General features: G+C 55.5%; 1 protein-coding gene across 1 annotated transcript; it reads right to left on the bottom strand.

Moving 5' to 3' along the window:
- Positions 1-1,116: 1,116 nt before the first annotated feature.
- Positions 1,117-25,506, bottom strand: VSIR (V-set immunoregulatory receptor). Its single transcript, XM_065894583.1, has 7 exons — positions 25,312-25,506; positions 14,177-14,602; positions 13,397-13,450; positions 6,947-7,054; positions 3,475-3,502; positions 1,996-2,192; positions 1,117-1,813 (listed from the first exon to the last, which is right to left on the bottom strand). Exons 1-7 carry the CDS (start codon positions 25,391-25,393, stop codon positions 1,776-1,778), a joined length of 933 nt encoding a protein of 310 aa, XP_065750655.1. The 5' UTR covers positions 25,394-25,506; the 3' UTR covers positions 1,117-1,775.
- Positions 25,507-27,356: the final 1,850 nt, after the last annotated feature.

The following is a 27,356-nucleotide window of genomic DNA, read 5'->3' as shown; positions in this document are numbered from 1 at the left end:
CTGGCACTAAGAGTCCACAGCAGCAGATGAAACCGAGGGGTAGATCCCCAGGGACAAAGCAGGAGCCAGGGTTTGGCATTCCGGCCACTGGAGGAGTCAGTGCAGAGTCTCGAGGCCCGAGGCCCGCGCCCACCTTCTCCTCAAGGCCCCCGGGCACAGCTGGAGGCCCACGTTGACCTACGGTCTTGGGCCTGAGAAGGGAGCTTTAGGAGGCAACCAAGGGGCTCCCCGGCTTCAACTGCAGGCCCGGGGCTCACTGCTGCTGGAGAGCCTTGAGCTGTTCCCTTCTCCCACCCCAACTCCCATCCCCAACCAGGCCAGGCGGGCTTCTCCCTGCCTGCTGGGCCTTACCCTGGCCTGAAGCCCTGGCTCTCAGCACCCAGGCCTGGCTCAGCAGAGCCAGCGTTGGCTGCTGGCAGATGAATGCCCAGTTGAAATGACGCCCTCCACAGTGCAGTGCCCGGGGCTCCTGTCCAGCTCAAACTTTCTCCTCCCCTTCTCAGGCCCCACCACCCGTTTTCACCCCACAGTGTACAGAGACCCCTCCCCACGCCTCTCCATGCTCTAAAACTCTTTAATCGAAATTCCACAAAGGATTCGCCTCATATACGTGTGTAAAAACAAACTTGGGTCAGGCCCTGAAGCGGGAGATGGAGCAGAGGGTCCAGAGCAGAGCGGGCATAAGACTTTCTAGGGACACGCCCACTCCTGCCACCCGACAGGATCACACTGCAGTGAAGGCTCAGCACAGATTGACTGGAACAGAGGACCAAAGACTGGGCGGTGGGGGAAGAGGGCTCCCTGGGCCTCAGGCACCTCGGAAGCAGGGTAGGGATTTCAACCCAGCTCTTACGATCCACCCACAGGTTTTGCACTGTTGCCCAAATAGTTTTGAATAGCACCCCAAGAGTGTCACAGGTTGAGCAGTACATTATGTGGTCACCATCTCTCTCAACCGCAGGGGGCAGGCGGTGGAGCCCTCTCCTCTCACCTTCCCAGCAGGCCCCTGGCTCTCCCCTCCACTCCTATCTGTGGTGGGTGGTGCAACCTCTGGCCTGGTTCCCATTGCCCAAGATGCCAGCTGGCTCACAGTGGCCACCATGCCGCAGCATATACTTCCTGTTTCGGGGCTTCTGGCCAATGAATCCTGGGGACCAGAGTGCAGGCAGTGGGAGCCCCAGATTTGTGTAACCTGCTGACGGCTCCTCAGAGTTGGCTGCTAGAAGGCAGCTGGGGAAGGCTCCCACGGCCCAGGGTCGCGCAGGCCCAGCCCCAGAGCCCATGATTACAAGGAGGTTTGACAGACCAGCAGTCTCAGGCGAGATGGGGGAGCTGGGTCTCTCCACATCTTGTCCTATCTTGTCCCTCATGCCTGGAGGGTGGCACTGGGGAGTCTGCCCAGTGCCCATCTCTGCTGTCAGGTCCCAAGGCTTATGTCCCAGGAGAGAGGCTGCCACACAGCTGGCAGTTCTGGGACTTCTAAGATGGAGGTCATTTGGCATCAGTAGCTGGTGAATTTCAGGTCTCTGGGGCGGGATCCCAGCACCCCACCATCCTTGAGAACAGGGGCTGAGCGATCCAACATCATCTCCCTTCTGCCACGCAGCATCCAGAGAGGCTGAGGGTCTGGCCATCAGGGGTATTTCGGAGAGTCTGAGCTTAGAGCAGGAGGAAAGAAACCAGGGCCAAGGCCGAGGGACCACTTAGAGGGCCAGCCCTAGCTCAAATGCACCTGCCCCAGGCCCAGCCACAACTGCCCACGGCCCCCAGCTGGTCTAGATGGCCTCAGAGTTTGGAGAGTCAGGGACAGGGTCTGCAAAGGAAAGGAGAAGCAGAGTGAAGTGGGGGTTCCTCTGTCCTTCATCCCCCCAACCCCACACCCTGAGGCTGTGAGGATTCCCCAAGGAGGGTGGGGAGTGAGGCTGATGGCCTGCCCGCCATGGAGAGGTCATGACCTTGCGGGCCATAGAGCCGTGAAGGAAGAGAAGCACTTACCTAGGGAGGGGAAGAAGACATCCCCGGGGCCTGGTGGAGACAGAGGAGTGTTGGGCTCAGAGAGCAGATGCCGCCCAGACTCAGAAGGCTGCCTCCGGGCCACGTACGTCAGGGGTTGCCTGGGCTTGGTCTCTGGCATCCCATGGGAAGGTGGAGAGGTCTCAAAGCCAGGGTTTTCGATTCCTTGAGTGTTGTTGCTGGAGAATCAGAATTGAAGGTCATCCGTGCTGCCTGGAGCTAGGCCTCTGCCCTCCCGCCTGCCTGCCTTCTCTGCTCCCTTCCCCTCACCTGCCTTCCCACCTCAGGCCTCAGCAGCCTCTCCTAGCAGGAAGGGAGGATCCAGGGCCAGAGAGAAAAGGCCATGGGCTGCCCTCGCCACCTGCCCTGAGCTGAGGGCATCTGACCCCAGCTCCACCCTGTGGTCTGACCATCTGCCCCAGGCCCAGGAAGGAAGCCCAGGGTCAGAGGCGCCTCAGGAATCTGGGGACAAGTCTCTCTTCGGTCAGTAGAGTTAATGGCATTAGCACTGAATGTCCCCACAGCTTGTCTTGAGCTGAAGGGAGGCATTCTTCCTGCTTGGGAGTGGGACAACCTCTGAGGACCCCTCCAACTCTGAGATTCTAGCAGGACTTCCTGTGACCCGTCTTGGATATCATCCCTTTCAAACATCAGGGAGGAGCTCTGAATTTAGTGTCGCATGTACTGGGGCCAAATTTCTAAATGTGGCTCATTCCCAAGCACGCCCTCCGTGCCAGGCTGCATGCCAGCTTCCTGCCCAGAGTGCACCAACACACATTCCCTGTCTACTCTATCCCCAACCTGCCGCCTCCATCTGAGCCCGGTCAGCCTCTGCCCTTGTAGCCTGACAGCCTTCTCCTTGGGGTGCCCTGCAGGGAGGGGCCACAACTCCAGATGTGCTGGCCTCCTTTGCATGTTTCAGTGTCTGCCTGGGCTCAGCTGCTTCCTCTCCTCCCCCACCCTGGCCTGGCTGACCACTGAGGCCCGAAGGTGGGTGCGTAGTTCATCCAAGCATCCTGGAGCTCAGACTGCTGGGTGAGGGGTGGCAGGGAAAACAGCCAATCAGCACAGATGTGTAGGCCTCGGTGGCAGATGGCAAATGCTCTTCTAACCAGCTGTGCCAGGCAGCTAAACAGGGGCCCTACTGCCCAGAAATATCTCCTTCCTGACAGCTGGCCCAGAGCACAGAGAGGACCAGGGAGGCCACACCTGTGTTCTCAGCCCTGTCATGGTATAAGCAGTGACCAGAGAGGAGAGGGGAAGAGATCCTGGTGAAGGTGGCAGAATCAGTCTGTCCTGGCTAAAAGATCCCCCTCCCCCTTAACTGCTGCAGAAGGAGTTTGGGTGTAGATGCTGCCCTTCAGAGATGACAGCCCAGGGAAGAGAGACAGACTGCCAAACTCTGAATCGGGGTGGCACAGCTGCTAGAAGTGTTCTCAGGAAGGTCTCCATTGGCCTTACCTGTCCATCCGCACCAGCTCCTGGGCACCTAGGGACAAACAGACAGAGAAGCTAGTCACAAAGGGAAAGCTTGTCTAGACAGCATCCCTGCCCTCACTGGCAGATGCCCCCTTGGGGAACGGGAGCAATCCTGGACAGGGCCGTGCTCAGCCCTGGATCCCACTTCTGTTCACTCAGGAAGCCCGTATGGCAGGCAGTGCTCTGCGTGTCTACCCAGCAGGTGAGGCCTCAGTGAGCGGCCCCTTTTGACCAGTGATAAATGAAATTTGGGCTGCATTTTACAAGTGTCTGGGACAACATTTGTTGCCAAGAAACGAAAGGCAGCCAGTGATTTCTCCCATGTCTTAACTTGGTGATGTTAGACATTCATGAGCAACCCAAGGCCTGGCTCCTGAACTTGCCATTTCCTGTTTGAACATTTTGTCACGTTCTGGTCGTCAGCCATGATTTACTGGGCAGGAGTGTCGGAAGGTCAGTTCCTAATTAGAGTTCCTGGTCCTCTCTGTCCCGTCCTCTGCATTGCCTAATAGGGTGGCTTTCAAGGCGACATCTCTTAGAGGAAACTTAGGGGGCCTGAGACCCTATCACTTCTCAGCCATGCTACTACTTTGTACTCCGCAGCCAAGCTGCTGCCACCCTGCCCCACTGTGCGGGTTCCCCACCCCCCAAACTGGCCACCAGCCAGATGCAGTGACCCCAACTTCCCTCTTTCTTGCAGCTCCTCACGTACTCCCACAGATCTTTCCCGTCTTTTACGGGCTTTGCTGCTGATTACGATGGGGAAACAAGCGGTAGGGGAGGGGCACAACAACAGAACACCCACGGGAAGTTGCACACAAGTTCCTGAAATCTCTGAGGTATCAGAATCATGGCTCCTTGTTTACCGAGTAACTGCGTGGGGCTTCGTGCGGGCTTCTGCGTTCCCTCAGCTCATCCTCTCCTCTGCCCTGGGCACACCGAGGCTCTGATACCAGAGAGGTTGCAACACCCATTGGCCTCCATAGCACACTGCCTTCCTCAGTGCTCCCAACCCTTTCTCTTTCTTTTTTCCTGAGTTTGGCTCATTCCCAAGCATACTTTCTGTTCCAGGCTCTGTGCCAGGCTCCGTGCCATCATCCTGCCCAAAGTGCACCACACACGCTCCCGTCCACTCTGTCTCCGACCTGCCTCCCCGCTGCCCCGCTCTGGGCCACTCGGCCTCTGCCCTGTGGCCACACTCCTGGCATGTCCCAGGTGACTTCTGTTGCCATAATTCCAACAGCTGCTTCTCTAGAGTCTAGATCAAGAAGAATGACCTGAATCTCCACTCCCTCTCCATTTCGCACCTGGTTTCTCTAGCATCGTCCCCTCTGGCATCTCTTGTGTCTGTCTCTAAGCCTTCGACCATGCAAGTCATTTTTTTTTTTTCTTTGTGGAGAGGACAGAGGACTGGCCTCAAAAATACTTTTTTTTTTTTTTTTTTTGCAGTACGCGGGCCTCTCACTGCTGCGGCCTCTCCCGTTGCGGAGTGCAGGCTCAGAGGCCATGGCTCACGGGCCCAGCCGCTCCGCGGCATGTGGGATATTCCCGGACCGGGGCACGAACCCGTGTCCCCTGCATCAGCAGGCGGACTCTCAACCACTGCACCACCAGGGAAGCCCTCAGAAATACTTTTATTAGGAGATAAATGATTGATACCTTCCTGTTACTGCATATATTAAATCTGGGGAATGGTGCTATGAAGTGGCTGCCCATCACAGAAATGGGGCTCGTTTAGAGTTTCAGAAGACGTGCTCAACAGCCCTAGTCGGCCCACCGCACCCCCTTGAGCCTTCTTTCAGTGCAATTCTTCAGCACCCAGCTCATCTGTCCCTTCCTCTGCGAAGCCCTCAGTCTGCAAGTGTCCTAGTGCGTGGAATAGGAGATACTGGGGGCTGACCCCGGCTCCCCGTGTCCTCAGGACACCCCACAGTGTTCTGGCCTGGGGATGTCCCCTCTCTGGTTTTCCTTCCTCCAGCCCGGGACAGGGGCAGAGCCTTGGCCAACCCCCCGGGGCCCTGTAAAGAAGGCTGTGAGGCGCCAGAACAGGGTCAGCAGTGCACCTCCTCCTCCCAACGCCGTCCTCTGCCAGGAATTTGTTTCCCAGTTCCCGTTCCCTGATGGAGACAGCCCTGTGGTCTGGAGTAAGGGGGACAGAAAGCACCTCTTTTGCTGGGAGCCAAGGCTAGCTGAGCGTGGCCCCCTCCTCGTCCCCTTCCCACCTCCGTGGAAGTGCTCCACAGACAAGCAGGAGCTGAGGGCAGCTCTGCAATGATTTCTCTCCCTGGTTGACCCCCGGGGTTCCTCTTTCTACTCCAACCCCTTTACCCTCCCCCACCCCAGCCCCAACCCCAGGGTATCTGTGTAGATAGACTGTGGTGGATTTCGTGAGAGGAACAAGGGCGTCCTGAGAGGAAGGGAGAGGTGGCCACAGCCTCTGAGTGACCCAGTGACAGAGGGACAGAGGGGTGTCAAGTCGTTACAGTCCAGCCGAAGGCAATCAGGTGTAAGCCTAAGCCTTCCTGCAGAGGACAAGAGGGGAAGAGGTGGGGGAGGCGAAGCGAGAGCCCACACCCTCCTGCTCTTGGAAGACTGAGACAGGACGAGGCTCAGGGGTGGAGTCAGAGGAAGGGCAAGGGGCACTGTCACCCAAAGAGACGGGTGAAAAGGTATTTGTGGTCACAACTTGAAACCTGGCTCCACCACGTACTCTCTGTGTGGTTCCTTAAGGGAGTTACTGAACAGCTCTGTGTCTCAGTTTGCTCAGCTGTAAAATGGGGCCAATGGTAGGCGCAAACTCTTAGAGGGGTTATGAGGAATGTGTGAGAGAACGCGTATAGCAAGCTTGGCGTGGTACCTGGCACAGCAATCCTACTGGTTAGGGGCTGTCTGCTATGACGCGCATGCTGATGGGTGCTTTTATTATGGTGGGGCTATGTTCCTTGAAAAGCGTGAGGTGAAAAGCTCTGAGTCTGAGTCTTAGCTCTTCTGCTTACTAAGTTATATAACATTGGGTTAGTTATTTAACCCTGCTGATCTTAGCTTTCTCACCTGTAAAACGAAAGAGCTGAATCAAGTTATCTCTGAGATCCCTCGCAGTTCTGATAATCCGAAGGTCATTTTGTCCCAACAATTTCTACCAAGACAAGCCTACCCATACGTTAAAGCAGGGCCCCAAACGGTCTCCAGGTGGTAGCACTTTCAGAAGCCAATTTCAGCTACTCCGTATGATTATTCATTCATTCAACCGTTATTCATTGAGCGCCAAGGGGCTAGTGGATCCCCTCCTCTCTCCACCATTGAGCCCAACTCCTTGCAAGACCTGTAGCAGCTCCTGTCTCTTGAAGAGCAGAATTGTGCCTGCCTTTAGCCTTTGCTAATCCCCGTGGTGAGGCTGGGGGCTGGGGCAGGTCACTCACACACCCACCTAGCCCAGGCGGGCAGGGATACTCACGGCGGTTGGAGGCCACCTGCCTTTGCTTGTAGACCAGGAGCAGGATGAGGGGGAGGCAGAGGATGCCCACGATGCAGGCGCTCGTAGCCAGGGCAGCAGCCGTGATGCCTGAAAGGACAGAGGCGGCCAAGGTGAGGCCCCGTTCCCACTGCGCTTCCTGAGGGGAAACTGAGGCCCAGAGAGGGAAGGCCTGGCAACAGGGGGACCCACCTTTACCCACGCCCCACAGCCAGACCCTCACTGACTTGCAGAGGCACGGAAGGTCTGGGGACCCCAGGGGGGGCCACAGCACCAGGAATCAGGCCAGGCGCTTACAGCTGAGGCAGCTCAAGCCGGGAAAGAGAAGGGTCCTCATCCCAGCCCACGGGGAACAGCTCGATCACGGGTGACAGGCTGTTCCCTGAAAAGGGAGAGCAGGCCCTTCACAGACCTCACGCCACAGAGTTCAAGGTCAGAAGGAGCCAGAGACATGAAAAACTTTTGGAAATAGATAGTGGTGATAATTGCACAACACTGAGAGCATAATTAATGTCACTGAATCAAACACTTAAAAGTGGTTAAAATAGGGCTTTCCTGGTGGCTCAGTGGTTGAGAGTCCGCCTGCCGATGCAGGGGACACAGGTTCGTGCCCCGGTCAGGGAAGATCCCACATGCCGCGGAGTGGCTGGGCCCGTGAGCCACGGCCGCTGGGCCTGCACGTCCGGAGCCTGTGCTCCGCAGCGGGAGAGGCCACAACAGTGAGAGGCCCGCGTACCGCAAAAAAAAAAAAAAAAAAAAAAAAAAGGTTAAAATGGTAAATTTTATATATGTTTTATCTCAATGAAAAATAAATGAATAAAAAGCCCTATTTATCCCCGGAGAGACTCCTTGGCTCCAGGACGGGCCCTCTAAACTGATCTCACATGTACAATTCACGGGGAAAAATCTTGGGGCAGGAACTAGGGAAATGTGAATCCTCGTCCAACATTTAAATTTTTTTAAACTTTTGAAATTACACACAAAAAAATTTACAAGTTAAAAAAAATTCAAAAGTTTCTTCCTCCCCCTCTACCCAGGTCCCCTCCAAAGACATAATCACTGTCAGTTTTTTGTGTATAGTCTAGATACATTCCCCGCATGTAGAGCATACACAGGATCACAGGGCAATTGCTTTTCCCACTTAGCACAGCTTAGACACCTCTCTGTATTGGCACAGAGATCTACCTCATTCTGCCTAGGGCTTTATCACGCGCCTCACCCAAAATTTATTGAAACAGTCCCCTACTGGTGTGTATGTAGGTTTCTTCCATTTTCAACATAACTAATGAAGTAGGAATGAACTTCTTGTGTAGGCATCTTTGCTCACTTGGGCAAGTACATCCGTACGTAAAACCCTAGTAGTGAAAGTGCTGAGCCAAAGAGTAAGTGTATTTTCTTTTAGGCTATTGCTAACTTGTCCTCTAAAACAAACTTGTACTGCTTCACGATCCCATCAACAGCATGGGAGGTTTGATTTATTTCAGTCCATCTGCTGACTCCAGGAGTCTGGCTGGGAACAGACGTGCCCTCAGAACCACAACCAGTGTAAATGCATTTCCTTCCCAATTTTAGCCCTTCCCTCTGACAGAAAAACCACGGGCTGGGATACCTTGTCACAGCGTCAGCTTGGCTGCAGGGAGCTTTGGGGAGGTGAACGGGCTCGATGTTGCCTTTGCACTACTTATTTGGGAATAAAGGCTGTTTTTATCTCATTGCATTGCTGAAAAACCTGACGGTGTAAACAAGCTTTCAGGGAGTTTGTTCAGACCCCAGAAGAGAACAAGCTGTTTTCAGGCGCTTTAGAAGTACCCGCTGGTACAAGAACAGTTGCTGTGCTGTTACAAAGCAAGTTCGACTCCACATTAAAGCCGGTTCCCCACAGATCTTAGCGAGGCTGCACTTTGAGAGTATTGAAAGTTAAATGTTCTATAATTCAGACATTTGAGTATCTCTAAACCCCATCGCGGGACCTTATTGTGGGCACTGAGAAACCGGCTGCACAGCGCTCTTTTCTGGTCGTCAAAGCAGGTCTCCTCCAGACTGGTACTAGGCAGCATTTGGTGCAGTCAGTCAGTGATCACTGAGTCCAGCTCCCTGTTGGCTGTGGGTGGCTTGGCCCAGCCTCTACCTGACTCCTGTCCCCAAGCAAAGACTCCCTCTCTTCGGCCCCTCTAGGGGATCAGGGCTTGGTTTCCTTACAGCCTGGCCTGGGAGTTGAGGCTAGGGCCAGGGGGCAGGGTTTGGGGAGAGTTCTGTGGGCTAGTTGCCCTCCAACACCATGGGCTCCTCTGCAGAGCACAGCCTCTCCACAGCTCCCCAGCCCTCCCGCTACGTGTGGTCAGTACCTGGGGGTGAGGTTGGGGGCTCCTGCTCTGTAGCCATCCAGAGCCAGACTCATGCTTAGAAGGTGATCAGGCGCCGGCAGAGGCACCTGCCTAGCGAGCAGCAAGCAGTGTGCCAGGCCCTTACACAGCGGGGTGGGATGGGAGGGGCCCAGCCTGCTCAGCGAGTCTTTGCCCAGGGCCTGCCAGTAGTACCCCGAGGGTGTTTATGGAGGAGGGGGGAGTTCAGTAGAGCTGCCCGGTTCCAGGGACAGGGCTGGATGAAAGCAAACCATACCTCCTGCTGTGCTGTGGTGGGTGGGGAGGTTGTTTCTCAGGGAGATGGGCTGCCCAGCCCCCTTCCCCAGGTTCAGTGAAAAACCACAGCCCCCCAGCAACTCGGGGCTCCTGGGCTCCTTGGGTACCACCTTCCTCAGCCCCACTCCTCTCATCACCTCCCCTGCCACCTGAAGCTGCTGTGAGCATTCAGAGGATTTCATAGACCAGCTAGCCTCCTCCTCCCCAGAGATAACGCTAGGAGACTGGGGCTGCAGTCAGAGAAGGGAAACTCAAAGAGCTTCTTGGCTGGAAGCATCATTAACTGATCAGGTACCAAGGCTGGCTGGGGGGCACCTGTCTTACAGCAGGGACTGGGATCTTTCCAAAGGCACGTGGCAGTGGAGGGCAGTACCCAGCAGTCAGCCCTGCGGCCTACTAAGCACATGGGTCACCAGGCAAATGTTTCAAACTGTTAGAAAACAGGATATGTGTCCACTGTCGGCTGCCATCTACTTGCCATCCCGCCTTGGCACAGGGGAATGGATGAGATGACTTGGGAAGCCAGGCCTAGAATTCCACATTAGAAGTAATAGTAGCCAACACATACACAGCACTTACTCCGTGCCAGGCATGGACCTCATTTTAGCCTCATAACAACCTGGAGAGTATGATTGTAACTGTCATCTCCATTTTACAGATAAGAAAACTAAGGCACAGGGAGGTTAAGCAACTTGGCTGATTTCAGGATCTGTGCTCTTACCCACTTTACCACACGACCTTTCACTAGAATGGACTCAGGTTGCAACTATGGCCGACACAGTACTTAATTTTTATTTAATTAGTTGCCAACATTTTAAAATTCAGGGAGTTCATGTAAAATCTGGACTTCTGACTTTGCTTGAAAATTCAGCGGCACCGGCAACCCTGGGCCCCCTTCCTGGCATGTGGCGGTTGGAACTGCAAGTACAGACTGGCAGCTGGGTGCTCACCACAGTCTCTACCCCTCCCTACTGTCCTACCCACCAGCTCCCGGGCCCTGCGGGCATTTAGTTTTTGAGCCCTGACTCAGCACCTTAGATAACACAGGGGGCCTCCCTGTTACTTGGAGAGGGACACACTTGCTCACGTTGCTCAGTGGACACACGATACCCGGAGAACCGAAGCGCTGTCCGAAGCCCACACACCCCACCCAAAAGCATAGCCGGGTTTCTCTTCATCTGAGACCACTTCCGCCTTAGTGCCAAAACTCCACCACAGCTGTAGCCTGCAGACCTCCAGAACCAAGGGCCTGGAAGGGCATCGAAAGGGGACTCCAGAGATCACTGACGCTATCCCCCTGCCCTTGATGCCGAGACAGAGCAACCATGTCCCTTTGGCCTCTAGCCAATTCCCTGTAGACAGTAGTTCAGGGAAGCAGGGGGCAGAGTGAGGCTGCACATCCCGCAAACTGGAGAGGAGGAAAATGTCAAAACCCGAGAGCAGAGGTGCCCAGCACAGGAAGCCTGACCCTTAACAGTCCAGTTCAAGGTTCTGCCTCACTCTCGGGCGCTCCTCAGCCAGACTCCTGGGACTTCCCAGGTGACTCCTGTTCCCTTAATTCCAGCAGCTGCCTCTCTAGAGTCTAGATCAAGAAAAGCGACCCAGATCGGCACTCCCTCTCCATGTCACGCCTGGTTTCTCTAGCACCATCCCCTCTGGCATCTCTTGTCTCTGTCTCCAAGACTCAACTCATACAGCTAATTTTCAGGAAACGAGTGTTGACAGAGGGGAAGGCGCCAGTGCTCAGGCAGGGTTTGCACACTGAGAATCAGGCACTCTGGCTTCTCCTCTTGGCTCTGGGAGACTGGGAACAAGTCCCTTCACCCGTGTGAACCCTGGTTCCTCCATCTGTGAAATGGTGGCTGTGGCAGAGGTGTTTCTGCGGGAGCAGAAGTGGGACTAGGGGGTTGCTCAGAGTGGAAGGGGCGATGGGGAAGTACACACTCAGGGACCCCACCACGTGAGGCTCACCCTGTCCTGTGCACAGCACGCGTGTGCACACACAGTCACGAGGCTGCTGCGTGGGAAGGGAGGGGCTGCTCGGGGTGGGGGGCCCCCTTTCCACCCTCCCCAGGGAGCTGCCAGTGGAGGAAGTGAGGAAGGGCAGTGGCTTGGCGCCGAGGCCACACACGAGCTCTGCGGTGTGCAGGAAGAGGGGCTTGGTCTTGGTTCCATGTGGGTCTAACTCAGACCCAACTGTGCGTTCTAATTTTGTTCCTGGCTGGTCCATTTGTTGCTTCAAAAAAAATGAGTAGTTCGAATAGAAAGTCACCACAGCCTTTGAGTCGGGGCTTGGCCGGGGCCGTAGCTGAGCTGTTCCCATTCCTGGCTTCGGTTTTGGTGTATGTCCTCCTGGAGGGCAGGGAGGAGGCCTGCGCTTTTGTGTCTCCAGGGCCTAGGCTGGGGCTGGTCCACACTGGATGCCTGACAAATACTAACAGAGAGAAGGCTGAGGAAGCCAAGACCCCTCCTCTCAGAAGAGGGGGGTGTCCCCGAGATGTTCCCCCTTTGCCTGCTGTCTCCAAGCTGCTGGGCATTCTCGCCTGGCCTCCTAGTGCCCGGGCACCTCTTTTTTTTTTTTTTTTTTTTATTTTAATTTATTTATTTTGGGCTGCATTGGGTCTTCGTTGCTGCGTGCGGGCTTTCTCTAGTTGTGGTGAGCGGGGGCTACTCTTCGTTGCGGTGCGTGGGCTTATTGCGGTGGCTTCTCTTGTTGGAGAGCGTGGGCCCTAGGTATGCAGGCTTCAGCGGTCGTGGCTCACGGGCTCAGTAGTCGTGGCTCGCGGGCTCTAGAGCTCAGGCTCAGTAGTTGTGGCACACGGGCTTAGTTGCTCCGTGGCAAGTGGGATCTTCCCGGACCAGGGCTCAAACCCGTGTCCCCTGCATTGGCAGGCGGATTCTCAACCACTGCGCCACCAGGGAAGCCCCGGGCACCTCTTGAAGCAGTGCCCCCATCCCCTGTAGGGCACCTCTGGGCAAATACCAGGGGGCTGACTGATACCCACCACACTGTGTGTCCAGTCTCCTACCCCGACGTGGGAAAAAGGTGATGTGAGCACAGTCCCAGCTGCACTTCCCTTGTCATCTGTGTGAATTGAGGCAGTTACGTCACCTCTCTGGGCCTCCATTTCCATGTAGGTAAAGTGAAGTTGGTGACACCTATTTCACAGGGTTCCTATAAGAAGCCACTGAGATACCAGTACTTGGAAGGACTTAGCACAGTCCTGGCACATAGTAGGAGCTCAGTACTTAGAAGGACTTAGCACAGTCCTGGCACATAGTAGGAGCTCTAGAAAAGGTAGTTCTGTTCCCCTTCCTGAGCCTCTCCTTCCTCCCTCCCCACAGAGAACAAGGAGATTTTAAATAGTCGAGTCCAAGCCAGGAGGACCCCCACCACAGCGCTCCAACCTTTGCCTGTGGCAGAGGGCTAGCGTGCAGGAGCCGTGCCCACTGAAAACAAGCTCGGCAGCCTGTGGCACCCAGTACCTGTCGCGAGGGCACTTGGCCAAAGGTCACTGCCAGGGCACAGCCCCACTCAGAGAGTCGGGAGCTGGGACTCCAGGAGCCACCTTCCTCAGGCTTTGGGCCTTGGAAGGGACATGGGCTTCTGGGGGCTGCAGCCCAGTGGCTCAGGTGAAGGAGGAAACAAAAGGGAGAGGCAGCAGCAAAGGAGGAGGAATGGGGATTCCGTGGGCTTGGGGTGATGAGGTCAGAGTTCAGAATGAGGTCTGGGTCCAGGATGAGGACAGAGGAGAACAGAGAACCCAGAAGAGCCAAGAAGGTGGTTCCTTACTTTCACTCTCCTTGGAGGAGGGCGGGTACACAGTGCACTTGGATGCTTCTTCGCCTGTGGGAGCAGAGAGAAGGGTCATCAGGTGGGTGTCAGACCCAGGAGACCAGGAAGACTTCTCCAGGCTGACACGCCCCCCCTCCTGTCACAGGTACTCAGGCTGGTGTCCCCTTGGCAACATCGGCCCAGCTGCGCGCACACACACACACACACACGCATGCACACACACACGCACACGCACACACGCACACACGGAGGCGTATTTTCACTGCACAGCCAGGCATGCCCTGCCCATTGTCATGACACATGACACCCTCAGGGGCATGTCGATACCTGCCCATACCCACACCTCTATCTACTCTACCACCCCTTGCCTTCTCACCTAGACACACACACACACACACGTACACACGTACACTCTCCTGACACCCCAGGTGTGAGCCATGGAACTGTGGTGAGCAGTCACACTCCCAGCCCAAGTTCATACACCCCCTCCCGTTAAAAAGTCCCAGTGTCATAAACAGAGCCACGTATGCCCTTCCGTCCATCACAGCCAGCTACCCAGAGAGACACGCACACAGCTCCACACACCGTGCCACCCCTGTAGTGCCAGCACCACCCACACAGAATCACACAGCCTCCAGCACAGTGTCGCAGCATCAGATGCACAGCACCACCCCACCGCCACGCTGTCCTCCTCTCCGCTCCCCCTCCCAGACAAGCACAGGCACCATCCCCAGCGTGACGCCCCCACCCCAGCTGTCCCACAGAGGCAGCCCTCACCTCTCTGCACCTGCAGCTCCATGGCTCCGTAGAGCCGCTGCTCCGAGTGGTGGTGCCTGATCTCCACCACCAGGCAGCAGTAGAGGCCCCCGTCCAGCAGGGTCAGGTTGCGCAGGGTGATGGTGAAGTTGCCGTGGTGGTCAGAGGCTGACTCCAGCCCGTGGCGCTGGACCAGATCCTGGCTGGAGTTGGCCTGGTGGCCGCCGTGGTGCAGGTGAAGGTCCTGGAACGTGAGGTTGCGGATGGGCCGGCGCTCCGAGCAGGCCTGCACCTCACCTCGTGAGCTGCGGTACCAGGTCTTGTAGAAGGTCACGTCGTGCCCTTTAGCCAGGGGGCCCAAGAGTCTGCAGGTAAGAGTGACGTTCTGTCCCTCGGGACACACATACAGGGAATACGGCGTGGCGACCTTGAATGCTGCCACCAGACCTGCTCAGAGAGACGAGAGCCTGTCACCCGCCTGAGCCGGCGCCACTCCCAATGCCCCCAGAGTAGGGAAGAACCTTGGTCTGGGGCTTCAAAGATGCGGGTTCCCCAGCCACAAGCTCCAGGCAAGTCAGCTGACCTCCCCAAGCCTCAGCTTCTTCTTTAGTTCACGAACCTGGCTCCGCCCCAGGCTGTGTGGCAGGAGCCACAGGAGCTTCTCCAGGTGTAGCTGGATGAGGCATAGGAGAGACTCTAGGCAGGCAGCGGACTGGACCGGGCCAGCGCGTGTCCCTCTCCCGGGGGGCACATGTACTCCAGCCCCGGCTCCCATCCCCCTACTGCAGGCACCACGGCTCTGCCCACACCTGGCCCCTGGCACTTCCAGCTTCCATGCCCAGTGCCGTCGGGTGGGAAGCAGGGTGAGGAGAGGAAGGCTGTTGGGGAAAAGCAGCGCTTGGCCCTTGACTGTCCCTCTGGGGGCTAGCGGCTCCCGGGGCTGGCCTTGCCTTCGCGTTTCCTCATCCGTGAGCCCTAACAGAGCGTCTACCTGCGTGAGGCCTGTGCCAGGTGCTACATCTCACCTGGAGGGGCTTATGGCCTAGCTGGGTAGACAAGTCCTGCCTCTTGACAAAATAACCCCATAGGCTAAAGGGCAAACCCGTACCAGCCTTCAGGGCACTTGGAGAAAAGAGGACACGACCTTCCTGGGGATGGTCAGGAGACTTCTTAAAGGAAGGAGGGTCTTTGGGGTAGACGGACAGAGAGGATTCCAGCAAGTGGAAGGTGGTAGGGAAGCAGGAAAACCCAAGGTGTCTAAGGGTCAAGGACAGGCAACGCAGAAAAGGTCGTCTCATCCAGGCACCCGCCTGCCACCCAGTCTTCTTAGAAGTATTTTCTAGTTCATTTTGTTTTCAATAAGCAAATGAAGCCATGCCCTGGTCCTCTTTATCCTACCCCAGCCTCCCAGCATTTAACCAGGTTCACCCCCAAAGCACTGGCCCTTCAAAACAGAAAATTCTGTCTAGCTATGAGCCTCAGTTCCCTCATGTGTGCAGTGAGGAAAATATTAGCTACAAGAGGCTTGTGAGAGGACAGGATGAAGAAAAGAGGAGAACGCGAGATGTGAGCTCTCATGCCCCCTGCAGACATAGGAGGGATAGCTATAGTTATTAGACATTAGTGATATTTTGATTTTAATTGGCTACAATCAGGGGCTGTTGCGGGCAGACAGGGAAGGAGGACCCTGTAAATGTGTGCAGTATCAAAACGGATATGTCCTTTCTATGGCCGTTGCCTGAACCCAAGATAGCAACACGACTTCTTCCTCCAGATGCCCCTTCCCTATTTTACAGCCCATCCCCCTCTCCCCTCACCTGGCAGAGCTGAAAGCCTGGCCCAGTCAGGAGAAAGGCAGCCTGGTGTAGCTTTGGAATTAGCCCGCCCTGCATTGGAGTCCAACAGCTGAGAGTTACATAGACCCTGAGCCTCAGACTCCTCACTGTAAAACATAGAAGTGAAACAGCTACCTGCCAGAGTTGAGGCAGAATTACAGATAATTTACATGAAATGCTCTGAAGGTTGGTGCTTGATACCTGGGAAAGATAGGTCTCTAACTCATTTCTGCAATTCAAGAGACGTTAGGACATTAAGAGTGAAAACCGTTCTGCACAACAGAATGGAGAAGCCAGATTGAGATTCTCTCCCACTAAGGTGTGAATGACTGGTAACAGCTGTGGTCCAACCTTGGCCTGCCTGCATACTTAAAGCACAGTGTGAGGAGGCAGCAAAGCCACGGCCCCAAAGAATATGTCTGCGAGGGTGGAGTTTTAAGCCCCAGAAGGTAAAAAGGACAGACACACACCAGAGCCTCCCACTTAACAGCACCCACATGTGAGAGGGAGCCATGTCTGGGAGCCCCAGATTTTTGGAAAGTCATTGCCAAGGTAAGCAGGGATTTCAGGACTTCTTTAGCGAGATGCTGATCTCCCTTTCCAGCAGAAATACAGAGGCCCAGAAAGGGACAGTGGTTTGCCTGACGTTCCAGAGGGTACAAACTCAGAACCTAGAGCATGGGGGCTTCAGGTAAAGCAGGATCTAGTTAGAACTAGAAGAAAGAATAGCATGGACATGTCTAACAACCCAGTAAGGCAGGTGTTCTTTTCCTTCCTGTTTCACCGATAAGGAAGCAGAGGCACAGAGATGTTAAGTAACTCACTGAAGTTCACGTAGCAAACAAGTACTAGAGTCAAAATTAAACTCAAGCACTTAGACTCTGTACTGAAAGAAAAAACTAGAAACTGGCAGCCCACCGGCCATACTCAGCCTTCAAACATATGTTATTTGACCCTCAACGTATTTTACTCTTTTTTTTTTTTTTTTTTTTTTGAGATCGCCAAAATGTAAAGACCGGGAATTTGATATGAAAATTCCGACTTGTAGCTTCTCTTTTAGAGTCCGTAAATTAACACTAAAGCAGCTCTCCTATGAGGCAGCCGTCCGCTGGATCTGAGCAGCAGCCTCCTTTTTAGACGGGACACTGGTGTTCTAGCTGCTGCGGTCCCTCCTCCTTACTCCCTAACTTCCCACCTGGCCTGCCTCATTCCCTCACCATAAATGTCCCGTGGGCATCTGAGTTTCTGATCCATGAGTGTGGCTCCTTGGTGTAACCAGGGAGGGATTCTACTCCCCAAGCCCACTGTTCTACAGTTGAAACCCTCAGGCTCAGAGAGGAAATGATCCACCCAAGGTCCCCGGTGGAAGCCTGACGGCCAAATTGTGGTTGTGCCAGTAAATGGAAGTGGGGAGTAGCTACAGAAAGGATCCTCTAAGGGAGAATAAAAACCCACCCAGAGGGTGGACCCTGGATTATTTCTGCCCTCTACTCCCCCTTTCCCCAGCAGGCCACAGGGCAGCTCCCAGCAGCATCTCTCCCAGCTGGTAACTGGTTTCCCCTTTTCCCAACATTATCTTCAGCCCCAGAACTATCGCCAAGGGTGAGAGCCGAATCCACATCCAGCAGCATTTGCAGGAGCACACACACCTTGGGGGCCACGGGGAAGCTGGCTCAGTAGAGGCCAGGGCCGCAGGTCTGGGGTGGGCAGAGGCAGACGCAAGAAGTGGAGCACAGAGCTGAGCAGGGCGGGGAATGTTGAGTGGACAGAGGTGTGGACGGGTTGGGGCCAAGATGTGGCAAGACTGAGGCTAGCTTGTGGGCGAGGTAGGTATGGGCAGGACGGGAGCAAGCAGCAGGGCCTCCAGTGGGGCACCAGCCCGGGGCCTCCAGCAGGACGTCAGGCCCAGAGCCCCCTGAGTCCAAGCAGTGGTGTTAATGACTGCAGAATTGCCCAGGAAGCGGTGGAGAGGGGATTTTCAGCCCGAGGAGCGATTTCGTTGAAGACCCACAGTGGGGACACACAGAACTGGGGTTCAGAGACAGAGCTGGGGAGGGGGCATTGCTCAATCCCTTACACCCCACACGCCCCAGAAGGACCTCTTCCCCTTTTAGAAAAAGGAGAAGCTACCCTGGGCTTTAGGTTTGGGCGTGGGTGAGAGTATTCAGTTTGAGCAAAAGGGCCAGACAGGAGTGGGCCGGGCATCTACAGGTTTTGTCCTGGGGGGAGAGAAAACATCTTGTTTATGGTGTCTGAGACTGCAGCCAGGACAAGGCGCACGGGCAGCCTGTCCTTAGGAGGACTCTCAAGGGCACGGCGTTAGGGAAGACAGCGCACGTGCCCCATGCCTTCCATGACTGCGCATGCGCACGTGTTATCAGGGGCTATAAATAGCCCAGCTGGAATTATAATTATTGGGCGGGAGGATGTTGCTTATTGTCAGGGGCAGATCCTTCTGGACACCTGGGGCATTGTCGGAGACTGGGGAGGAAGGCCCCTGGCTCCAGGGTGGCCGAGAGCATGTGGGACAGGAAAAGGCCCTCAGCCCTGGGCTGAGCCTGTGCCCATGTGGGAACCATCCATCATTGTGCTGTTCTTGGGGCCCTGCATCCCACCCACCCAGCCCCCACCTGCTGCTGGGTAAGATGGCAGAAACACCTGGAGGAAGAATGCTGTGATCCTGGGAAATGTGAGGTCTCTGGACTAAAACTCTGGCCTGGGCAGGCAGATCCCTGGGCCCCGATCCCCACTTAGCCCTGCCCTTACTGTGTGCCTTTGGGCAGATCCCATCCTTCTCTGGGCCTCCCTTTCTTCCTCCCATCTGGAGAGACTCCCCACATTCCTAGGCCCCTTCCAGCTCTGAAACCCTGTGGCAGGTGAGAAAGGCTGTCTTAGGGCAGAGGAAGGAGGCAAGAATGGGCTACAAAGGTGATCACGGGCATTTATGAGCCCCTCTTACATGTTAGGACTTGCTGAGCACTTTATACTCGTTTAAGTCTCATGACGCCCCTGATGTAGGTCTCATTATCCCCAGTTTAAAGATGAGGAAACCAAATCAGAAGTCAAGCGATTTGCCCAAGGCCACACAGCCCTACGTGGCTGAACTGAGACCCCCACCTTGGACAAGCCAGCACTACAGGCGCAAGAGCCCTCCACCCCTCCAGCGGGCGGGGCTGACACCTCATCCTCCAGCTACTTAGAGAGTAAACTGACCTCCAGTTGACGTCTGTGCTCTCCACGCAGCCAAGGCTGCTCTGCCTCAGACCCAAACCGAAAACATCATTCTTTCATTCCACAAATATTTACTAAGGTCCCAGCATGAGCCAGGCCCAAGGCAGAGAGGCCGTGGGGGTGCAGAGTTCCCTAAGGGACTTCCGCTCAGAATTTAGCCCTGCTTCTGCCACTTTCCAGCAGTGGGACCCTCAGCCGCGGAGGGGCTCAGCCTCTTGTGAAAGCTCCCGTGTAGGGAAAGGAGTTCTTGTTCAGCTTCATCTCGGGATGCTAGTTTTTTGTGACCTCTTTCCGCCCATAAGCTCTCACCTCGTGAAACCCTGTGGGTGTGCATGGGACGGGTGTGTGTGGGTGTAGACAGGCCTGTGTATTTACCCTGACCTGGCATGAGCTTACTCCACAGTCGCCAAGGCAACGCCCCAGCCTTTGGAGGTGGGTCCCTGGCTTGATTAGTCAGGCCTAGGAGGCCCCACCCAAAGAGCTGGACTCTGTCCAGCTGCTAGGGGCTGTAAGCAAACAGTTACTGATGGCCTGCTATTGCTGGCCCTGTGCTAGATGCAGAAGGCCAGGTCTTCGCCCTCGAGGGGGCCCCAGACTGACATGGACCTCGTCTCCAGCTCCCTGCCAGACCCTGTCCTCCAGGACAGTCCATGGAGGGTATAAGGAAAGGCTAGGTTCTGTCTTTATCAAGATGGCGAGCACAGAGGGCAAGAGGCAAGGACCAAGCAGGACTGGTCCTGATTCCAGTGCTAAGCTCCAGGAAGTACCTCCGGGACAAAGGGCTGAGGGCCCAGAGCCGGCAGGTCCGTCCATGGGGCTCCATGGCCAGTGAGGACAAAGGGCATCTCAGATGTGTTTATTGATACCTGCTCCTGCAGGAAGTGTCCATTCACATTGGACCAGGGAGTCTGGGAAGGGGAAGCCAGGCTCTATCGGAGGAAGCGGCACTTCCAGCACATTGGGAAAGCATCGGTGCATCTGGGGCTGGAGGCTGTTGGCCGGCACACCTCCCCAGGGAGGGCCTGGGCGGTTGGCCAGAGCCGCACCAGTGGATGCGTCTCTGGATGACTCGTTCCTCAGCTCTCCCAGGCCCTCCCTGAGGACGCTGTATGTAGCCCAGACTACCAGCTCCAGCCAGCTACCCTCAAGATCCTGTGCTGCGAAGACTTCCTAAGGTTCAGATTCAAATCTCTTCGTGCCCTACCCTCAGTGCAGGAGGCTCGGTGGTAATGGTGTAGTAGCAGGCTCTTAACTCTGTGCCAGGCATCATTCTAACCACTTTTATATGGAGTCGCTTACTGAATCCTCCCTCCCTGTACGGTAGGTACTGTTATCGGCTCCACTTTACAGATGAGGAAACTGAAGCACAGACAGGTTACGTAACTTGTACAGAGTCTCATGAATAGCAAGCGGGGGTGCCGGCATCTGAACCCAGCTCATCTCGCTCCAGAGGTCTGGGGTGTAGAAGTGGCCAGGGATTGACCAGAGGCCCCACCTCCTTCCTGCAGATGGACAGGCTGCCCTGGCCAGCGAGGCTGCAGGCTCCCTCTCCCACTCTCTCCGTAGTTGTTGGGACAGCCCGTTGGCCCCAGCATGAGGAGAGGACCCAGCTAGAGCCACTGTATTTATTTGGGGAAGGCAACGGGGGCTGGGAGAACTGGGGCCTGGAAGAAGCCCAGAAAGGCCTTCTGACCCTGTCCCGGCCTCTTAGGATGAGCACCGTCATCTCTCCCTTCTTCCAGGAGAGCTGAACTGTCCCCTGCCCCCAGCCTCCACTCCTCACAGTGGTAAGCTTTCTTTTTCAATGGAGAGGAGCTGACGGCATCTACAGCATAGGTAGTTTTACTTTCAGTTTTATGGCATTAAATAACACTGAATCACATAGACAGAAGGTTATTCCCTTTTCGATTCTCTTTCAGTCCTGATTACATCAAAGAGAAAGTCCCAGTTTGATGCCAGTGTGTCTTCAAAACATCTCTATTATGTGCTAAGCTCTTCTTTTTTTTTTTCTTTTTCCTGCAAGGTACAGCAGGCTTGGAGCCTTCCCCAGGCTATAGTTTCCAACTAGAATTTACCTTATTTGGTTTTCCTATTATGTACTTTTATGATTTTGTTCTATTTATGGCAAGTGACACTGGCTTTCCATTTATGGCAGTGATACAAAGTTTCCTTTTAAAATCTATTTACTTAAGTCAAAGAATAAGTAGATTTAAAGAGGGTACATATGATGATGGGCAGACACTGGAGAAATCCCCAAAGTGGTGAACAAATGGACTGAAGGTCAGGAAACACCATCATGGGATTACCCTTCCGAAGTGAGTGGTCAGCGTTGCCGAGACCCTGTTACCCAGCCTTCCCAGGGCTCAGGTAAAGGCGGCGTGTGTGTTTGTGGTCCCACAGTAAGTGAACAGCAGAGACAGGGCTTGACCCCCGGTCCCCGTGGGAAGTAAGATCCTATGTAGAAAGGTTGAGGGACTAGGCTGGCTCGGTCAGGAGCAGAGCAACTTCATTACTGAGTTACTGATGGACACAATGGTGGCCGTTGTCTTTCTCTCTGGGGATGGTCAGCCAAAGTAAACAGGCTGAATGTTAAGCTCAGTTGCAAGAAAGACCCCAATAAGACAAGGAAACCCTGAGTCCGGCTTGCCTTGAAGTGGCAAAGTCCCCATCTCTGGAGAACTTTAAGAGGAGAATGTACAGGCACCTCCATGGGCATTACAGACTGTAAGTGTGTAGAGGTGCTACAGAGGGCTGGGCCCAGCTCTTCAGACCTCCAGGATTCTAGAGAGTCCCGTCCCAGTGAAACGGGTCAATGCCTTCCCATGCTCTGGGCGCTCTACCGGACCCTGCAGGAAGCAAGGAGCTAAGATGGTAAACCAATGGCGTGTGGCCTCCAAAAGCCAAGAGGCAGAATAATACTACACAGCCAGAGCTCACCAGGCGCCAGGCGCTATGTTATGCCAGGCTCTGTGTTACGTGTGCACCGAATATTCACAGCAGCCCTCTGAGGGAGGTGCTGTCATCATCCCTATGGGAAAGATGATAGAACTTGCTCACGGATGCTGAGTAACTTGTGCAAAGTGACAGAGCAGTAGAGGACCATCTTGGGATTTGAACGGAGCTCTGATTGACTCCCCAAGCCAGACTGTCAAGTGACAGGGTTGAACGGGAAGCCCTGGCATGCAGGGCACACAACTCCAGGTCCCTTCCATTCTCACACAGGATGCCTTGGTCATGCCCGCGCTGCTGCTAAGGGGATCCAAGGGTCCATCAGAAGCTTCACAGCAGCTCCCTGGTGAGGCCAGACTGCTCCTGGATGAACGGTTGGCTTAAAACCTGGCACCTCAAACTCAGTCTTTGGGGCTTGGTCAGTGCTGGTGAGGGGTCACTGCCAGTATACCCGATGGGCACCAAGGACCCCTTTCTTCCTCTCTTCTTTCCCTCTGTCTGCTTGGGCCTAAGACCCATATGTGTGTGCATATAGGGAGGTGGCCTTCCAGCGGTGTACCTCCCACCTGGGCCACCCTCTCCTACGGAGGTCAGGCCCCAGCAGGGAACCTTTGCCCTACTTGGGGGAAAGAGAGAGCAAGCAGCCCAGCTCAGCAAGGGGCTCCCCAGTATTGCTGCGTATCCCTGGCATTGGGTAGGAGCCCCCTTATGCCCATGGGCTGGCCTCAAGCCTGCTTCTCTCCACCTCAGGGCCTCTGGGCAGCAGACTGTGGATTTCCTAAGAGCCGATCACTGCTACATCAGAGGCTTGCACCATTGGGTTACTCAACAAGGCCCTGCAACCCTGCTTACCATACAGGGGAAGATGGGCTCTCACCTCCCCAGCCCCAGTGCACCTCCATGGGCTAGTCCCAGAGTTTGGGACTCGGGTCAGCCTGTGAGGACATGGCAGGGACAATAACTTCCACAGGTCCCGGGAAGGCCGATAGGGGAAGAAGAGGCTCTGCCACCCTTGGGGTCTGCTGGGTCCTGGCTCCCTAGGTGCCTCCCTCCACCCATTTCAACCTGGGTCAGGCCCAGGAAAGGGGTATCTGCAACTTTTCCTAGGCTCCTGTGCGCCATTATCACCACCACCATTCTCCATGGTGCTGGCCCAGCCCCAAGAGCTAGAGAACAAACAGGTCTGCACTAGCCACCTCCATCTCACCTCCCCAAAGCATCAAGGCTTTGACAGTGAGCAATCCTGCCCAGGGCCACCCTGCACCTCAGCAGGCCGGTGAGCAGGTCTTTCCAACTCAGACACCCTCCGGACCATGCCTGCAAGCAGGCCTCCCCATCTCTTACCCCCCTTCTTGCACACTGTACTGGGTAGAAGCATGAATATTCATTAGCACGCCCATATTTCAGTTAGGAATACTGAGTCCCAGAGTAGTTCAAAACTAAGAGAATTCTCCTGACTCCTTTCAGTGGAAAGCTGCTTCAAACCCTAATTATCTCCTTGAGCTGGGCCCAGGGAGAGATGGAGTACCAAGCTGTTTAAGTAGCCAAGACTTCTGGGGGTGAAGCCTCCTGGCTGAAGAGACAATATGGAGTGAGGGGCTCTGAGCCTATCTGCTCCTGGCTCTGTGCAAGCTGGCTCTCTATGCCCTAGTTCTCTGGAACTCCGTTTCCCAAACGGGCTGCTGAACAGAGAGCAGCTCAGCCAGAGGAGGACAGGGTAGGGGTAAGAAAACTGAAGGGGCTCTTGGGGTCACTTGGGAAGGAGGGGGCAGGGCAGGCGGTCTGTAGTGGGTGGGATGCTGGCCGGTCCTGCCTGCCACCATCCACTGCTCCTTTGGGAAGCCCTGTCTGCCATGAGCCATGGCCTCGGTGCCGAGACTGCTCCCCCACCCGCTTTGGCTCTTCCTGGGGAGTATCCAGTTCAGGGCTTAGGCATCTCTGTCTGTCGGGTGTGGGCTCCCTCCTCCTTATAGGAGGCCCAGGCCAGCCTCCCAGTGCTGAGATACCATGCTGCCTGCAGGCTCCCCAGTTTCTGAGGCGTTTTCCAGGTTCTCTCAGAACCCTCCTCTTGCTCTTACCCTGTCTTCCCCTTCCTCCTCTTCTGACTCACCCACTGGGTCCCTTGCCAAGCTCCCCACCTCCCTCCTGCCTCCCTCTGACTCCCTGCATGACTCACACTTTCCCTGAGCCTTCCCAGGGAAAAAGTTTAAAGTTTAGTTCCATAGGCTGCCTGCCGGCCCCCTCTTCCCTCAAGATCCAGCTGCTTCAGTCCTGGACAGGCAAGGAGCAGGGGCCAGGCTGTGGGTCCCGGGAACTTTGCCCCCCACTCAAGGAGCCCCTGTGTCCTAACCAGGATACCACCTAGAGTCGTGACAGTCTGGACTTTGGAAGGGGAAAGTGACACCTCCCTGTGTATGGCTTCTGTGTTTGAGCTGAGGAAACTGAGGCCCAAAAGATGCTATGAGTTATCCAAGGACCTAGAAGGGGCTCACAGCCAAGCTGGGCAATGTCCCACATTCTCCCCAGTGCAGGCCCTACAGCAGTCCCCGGGCTGCAGATTTGCTACGATGCTGGGAATCAGCTGACCACTCAACTCTCAGCCATCAGACCCTCAGGATAAGGACCAGAGGGCGCCCATGTCCAGCTGTGGACCAGTGCCTGCACTGACCAGTGCCCACCAAGGCTCAACCAAGAGTGTCACCAGGGTACAGGACACTGGCTGAGAGTATACAACTTCGGCGCCTCGTGAGACCCTGGGGTCCTGGGGTGGTGCTGGGAGATGCCACAGGTGTCAAAAGCCAGTGGCATCCACTAGAACACATTGGGCTGTCTCCACCGTGTTTATCTCCCGTGCTGCAGAAGGTACTCGTGCCTGGGCTCTCTGGGTCGGGAAGGGCTGGACAGGCAGCTGCTTGGACAGCTGTCGGCATACACGCGTGCCCACCACCCAGCCAGGGCACTTGGCAGAGAGCCGCCGCCCCTGCCAAGGCGTCCTAGCGGCCTCCCTGCCGCGGGCTGGGGTCACGGCAGGCTGAAGGGGGCTCCCAGGGCGCCCCCATCTGACCTGGGACACCCCCCCCACCCTGCCCCGCTGTGCTCTCCCGTTGCTCCTCCCTAGCACCCAGGCTCCGCCGACCTTACCTCGGGAGGCAGCCAGGAAGAAGGCGAGGAGCACAGGCCCCCAGCGCCAGCTGCCAGCCTCCGGGACTGGGGGGACGCCCATGTCGCCGTCGGGCAGAGCTGCGTCTGGCGCAGCCGGGCCGGAGCGGAGCCCGGGGGCGCGCAGGGGGCACTCCTGGTTCGCAGGGAGCGGACGGGACGCGGCCGGCGGGGAAACCTCCGCGCGAGTGAGCGCAGAGCAAGTGAGCGCGGCCGGCAGCCCGAGAGCCGCCCGCTCCCGGGGGCCCACAGCGCCCCCGGGCGGCCAAGGCTGGAGCGCTGCCTCTCCAAGGGCCCCCGCGGGAGGGGCTTCCCGCTGACTCGCAGCCGGCTGGCCTTGTAAGTGGGGGAGCCAGTCAGTATGCCAAGAGTCAGCGCCACTTGATCGCCCGTTGAAGCCTTTTCTTCTCTCCCCCATTACTCTTTGTAGAGGGTTAGTACTGTTGTAAAGCCTGAGAAGTACATCTGCGTCTAACTTGGCGCGATACATCATCATCATCACAGATTGTATCAGCCCTCACCCACCAGCAGAGGCTTGTACCTGACGTCCTCCAGCCCAGCCCAGGTCCTGGCACTCCCAGTAGTGGAATGAATGAATGAATGAATGAATAGATGGACGGATGGATGAAATGTAACTTTTGTAAAGAGCTAGGTGAGTGAGTTGGGGCAGGCTTGACTGTAGATTCCAGCGCCTGCAACACCCTTGTGCAGATGTACACACATGTATGGCAGGTGCAGGAGTACCCAGCAGGCTTGGCGGACACACACACGTGTGTGTGTGTGTAACATCAGGTAGTGTGTCCCACAGGAAATCATCAGTACTCCTCTCACCCAGACCCCAGCCTCTCTTACTCCCTGCACCCTAGATGTCTGCAGGATGCTCTCACACACACACACCCCCTCTAGTCCTCTGCTCTGGCACCCCACCCAGCACTGGCACTGCTGGCAATATCTGTCTCCTCTTTCAAGTCCTGGTCTCAGAGAGAAGGGGCTCTGTGGGGCAGCACTATTAGAGCCCCCCACTCTCAGCCCCTGCAGCCTGGACGATGGTTAAACCCACTTCCAGGAGTCTGGGAAAGTAGGAAACGTCAGTACCACCACCCCGATTGGTGAGGCTGGAATCCAGCCCTCTCCTGTAGGGCGGCACTCGTGTGCTCTTGCTGGCAGAAGGGGCTCAGGAGGATGCAATGCTGGGCTCCTCGCCAGTGGTAAGTGCTCAGAGCTGTATCTTTTTTTTTCTTTTTTTGACATCTTTATTGGGGTATAGTTGCTTTACAATGGTGTGTTAGTTTCTGCTTTATAACAAAGTGAATCAGTTATACATGTACATATGTTCCCGTATCTCTTCCCTCTTGCGTCTCCCCTCCCTCCCACCCTCCCCATCCCACCCCTCCAGGCGGTCACAAAGCACCGAGCTGATCTCCCTGTGCTATGCGGCTACTTCCCACTAGCTATCTACCTTACGTTTGGTAGTGTATATATGTCCATGCCTCTCGCTCGCTTTGTCACAGCTCACCCTTCCCCCTCCCCATATCCTCAAGTCCGTTCTCCAGTAGGTCTAGTCTGTCATACAGAGTGAAGTAAGTCAGAAAGAGAAAGACAAATACCGTATGCTAACACATATATATGGAATTTAAGGGAAAAACATGTCATGAAGAACCTAGGGGTAAGACAGGAATAAAGACGCAGACCTACTGGAGATCAGAGCTGTAGCTTGTGTGCAGAGCCACAAGATGAACGCGGTGGCCTTCCTTGACAGTCATCTTTACTCAAATATTTGGGGCCTCTACCACCATTTTTAATGGAAACTGATGCAAACGCGTTACGGAAAAGATTGCGAAATTTATATGAGCTTTCAAAGATAACAGGAGGGATTTCAAAGGTATTTCATTCTTGAGACAAATGCTTCAGGCTCTTCCCCAACTCAGTGCAGGTTCCCTCTCCACTCCAGTGGGAAAGTTTGAGCAATGTACAGCTAATGCATTTTCCCTCTCTGTGTGATTGTTACTTTTATGAAGATTCATTGA

This window comes from Phocoena phocoena, chromosome 16 (assembly GCF_963924675.1).
Source record: "Phocoena phocoena chromosome 16, mPhoPho1.1, whole genome shotgun sequence".
NCBI lineage: Eukaryota > Metazoa > Chordata > Mammalia > Artiodactyla > Phocoenidae > Phocoena > Phocoena phocoena.
Note: the sequence above shows the minus strand (reverse complement) of the source record. Positions and strands in the feature narration are given on the sequence as shown.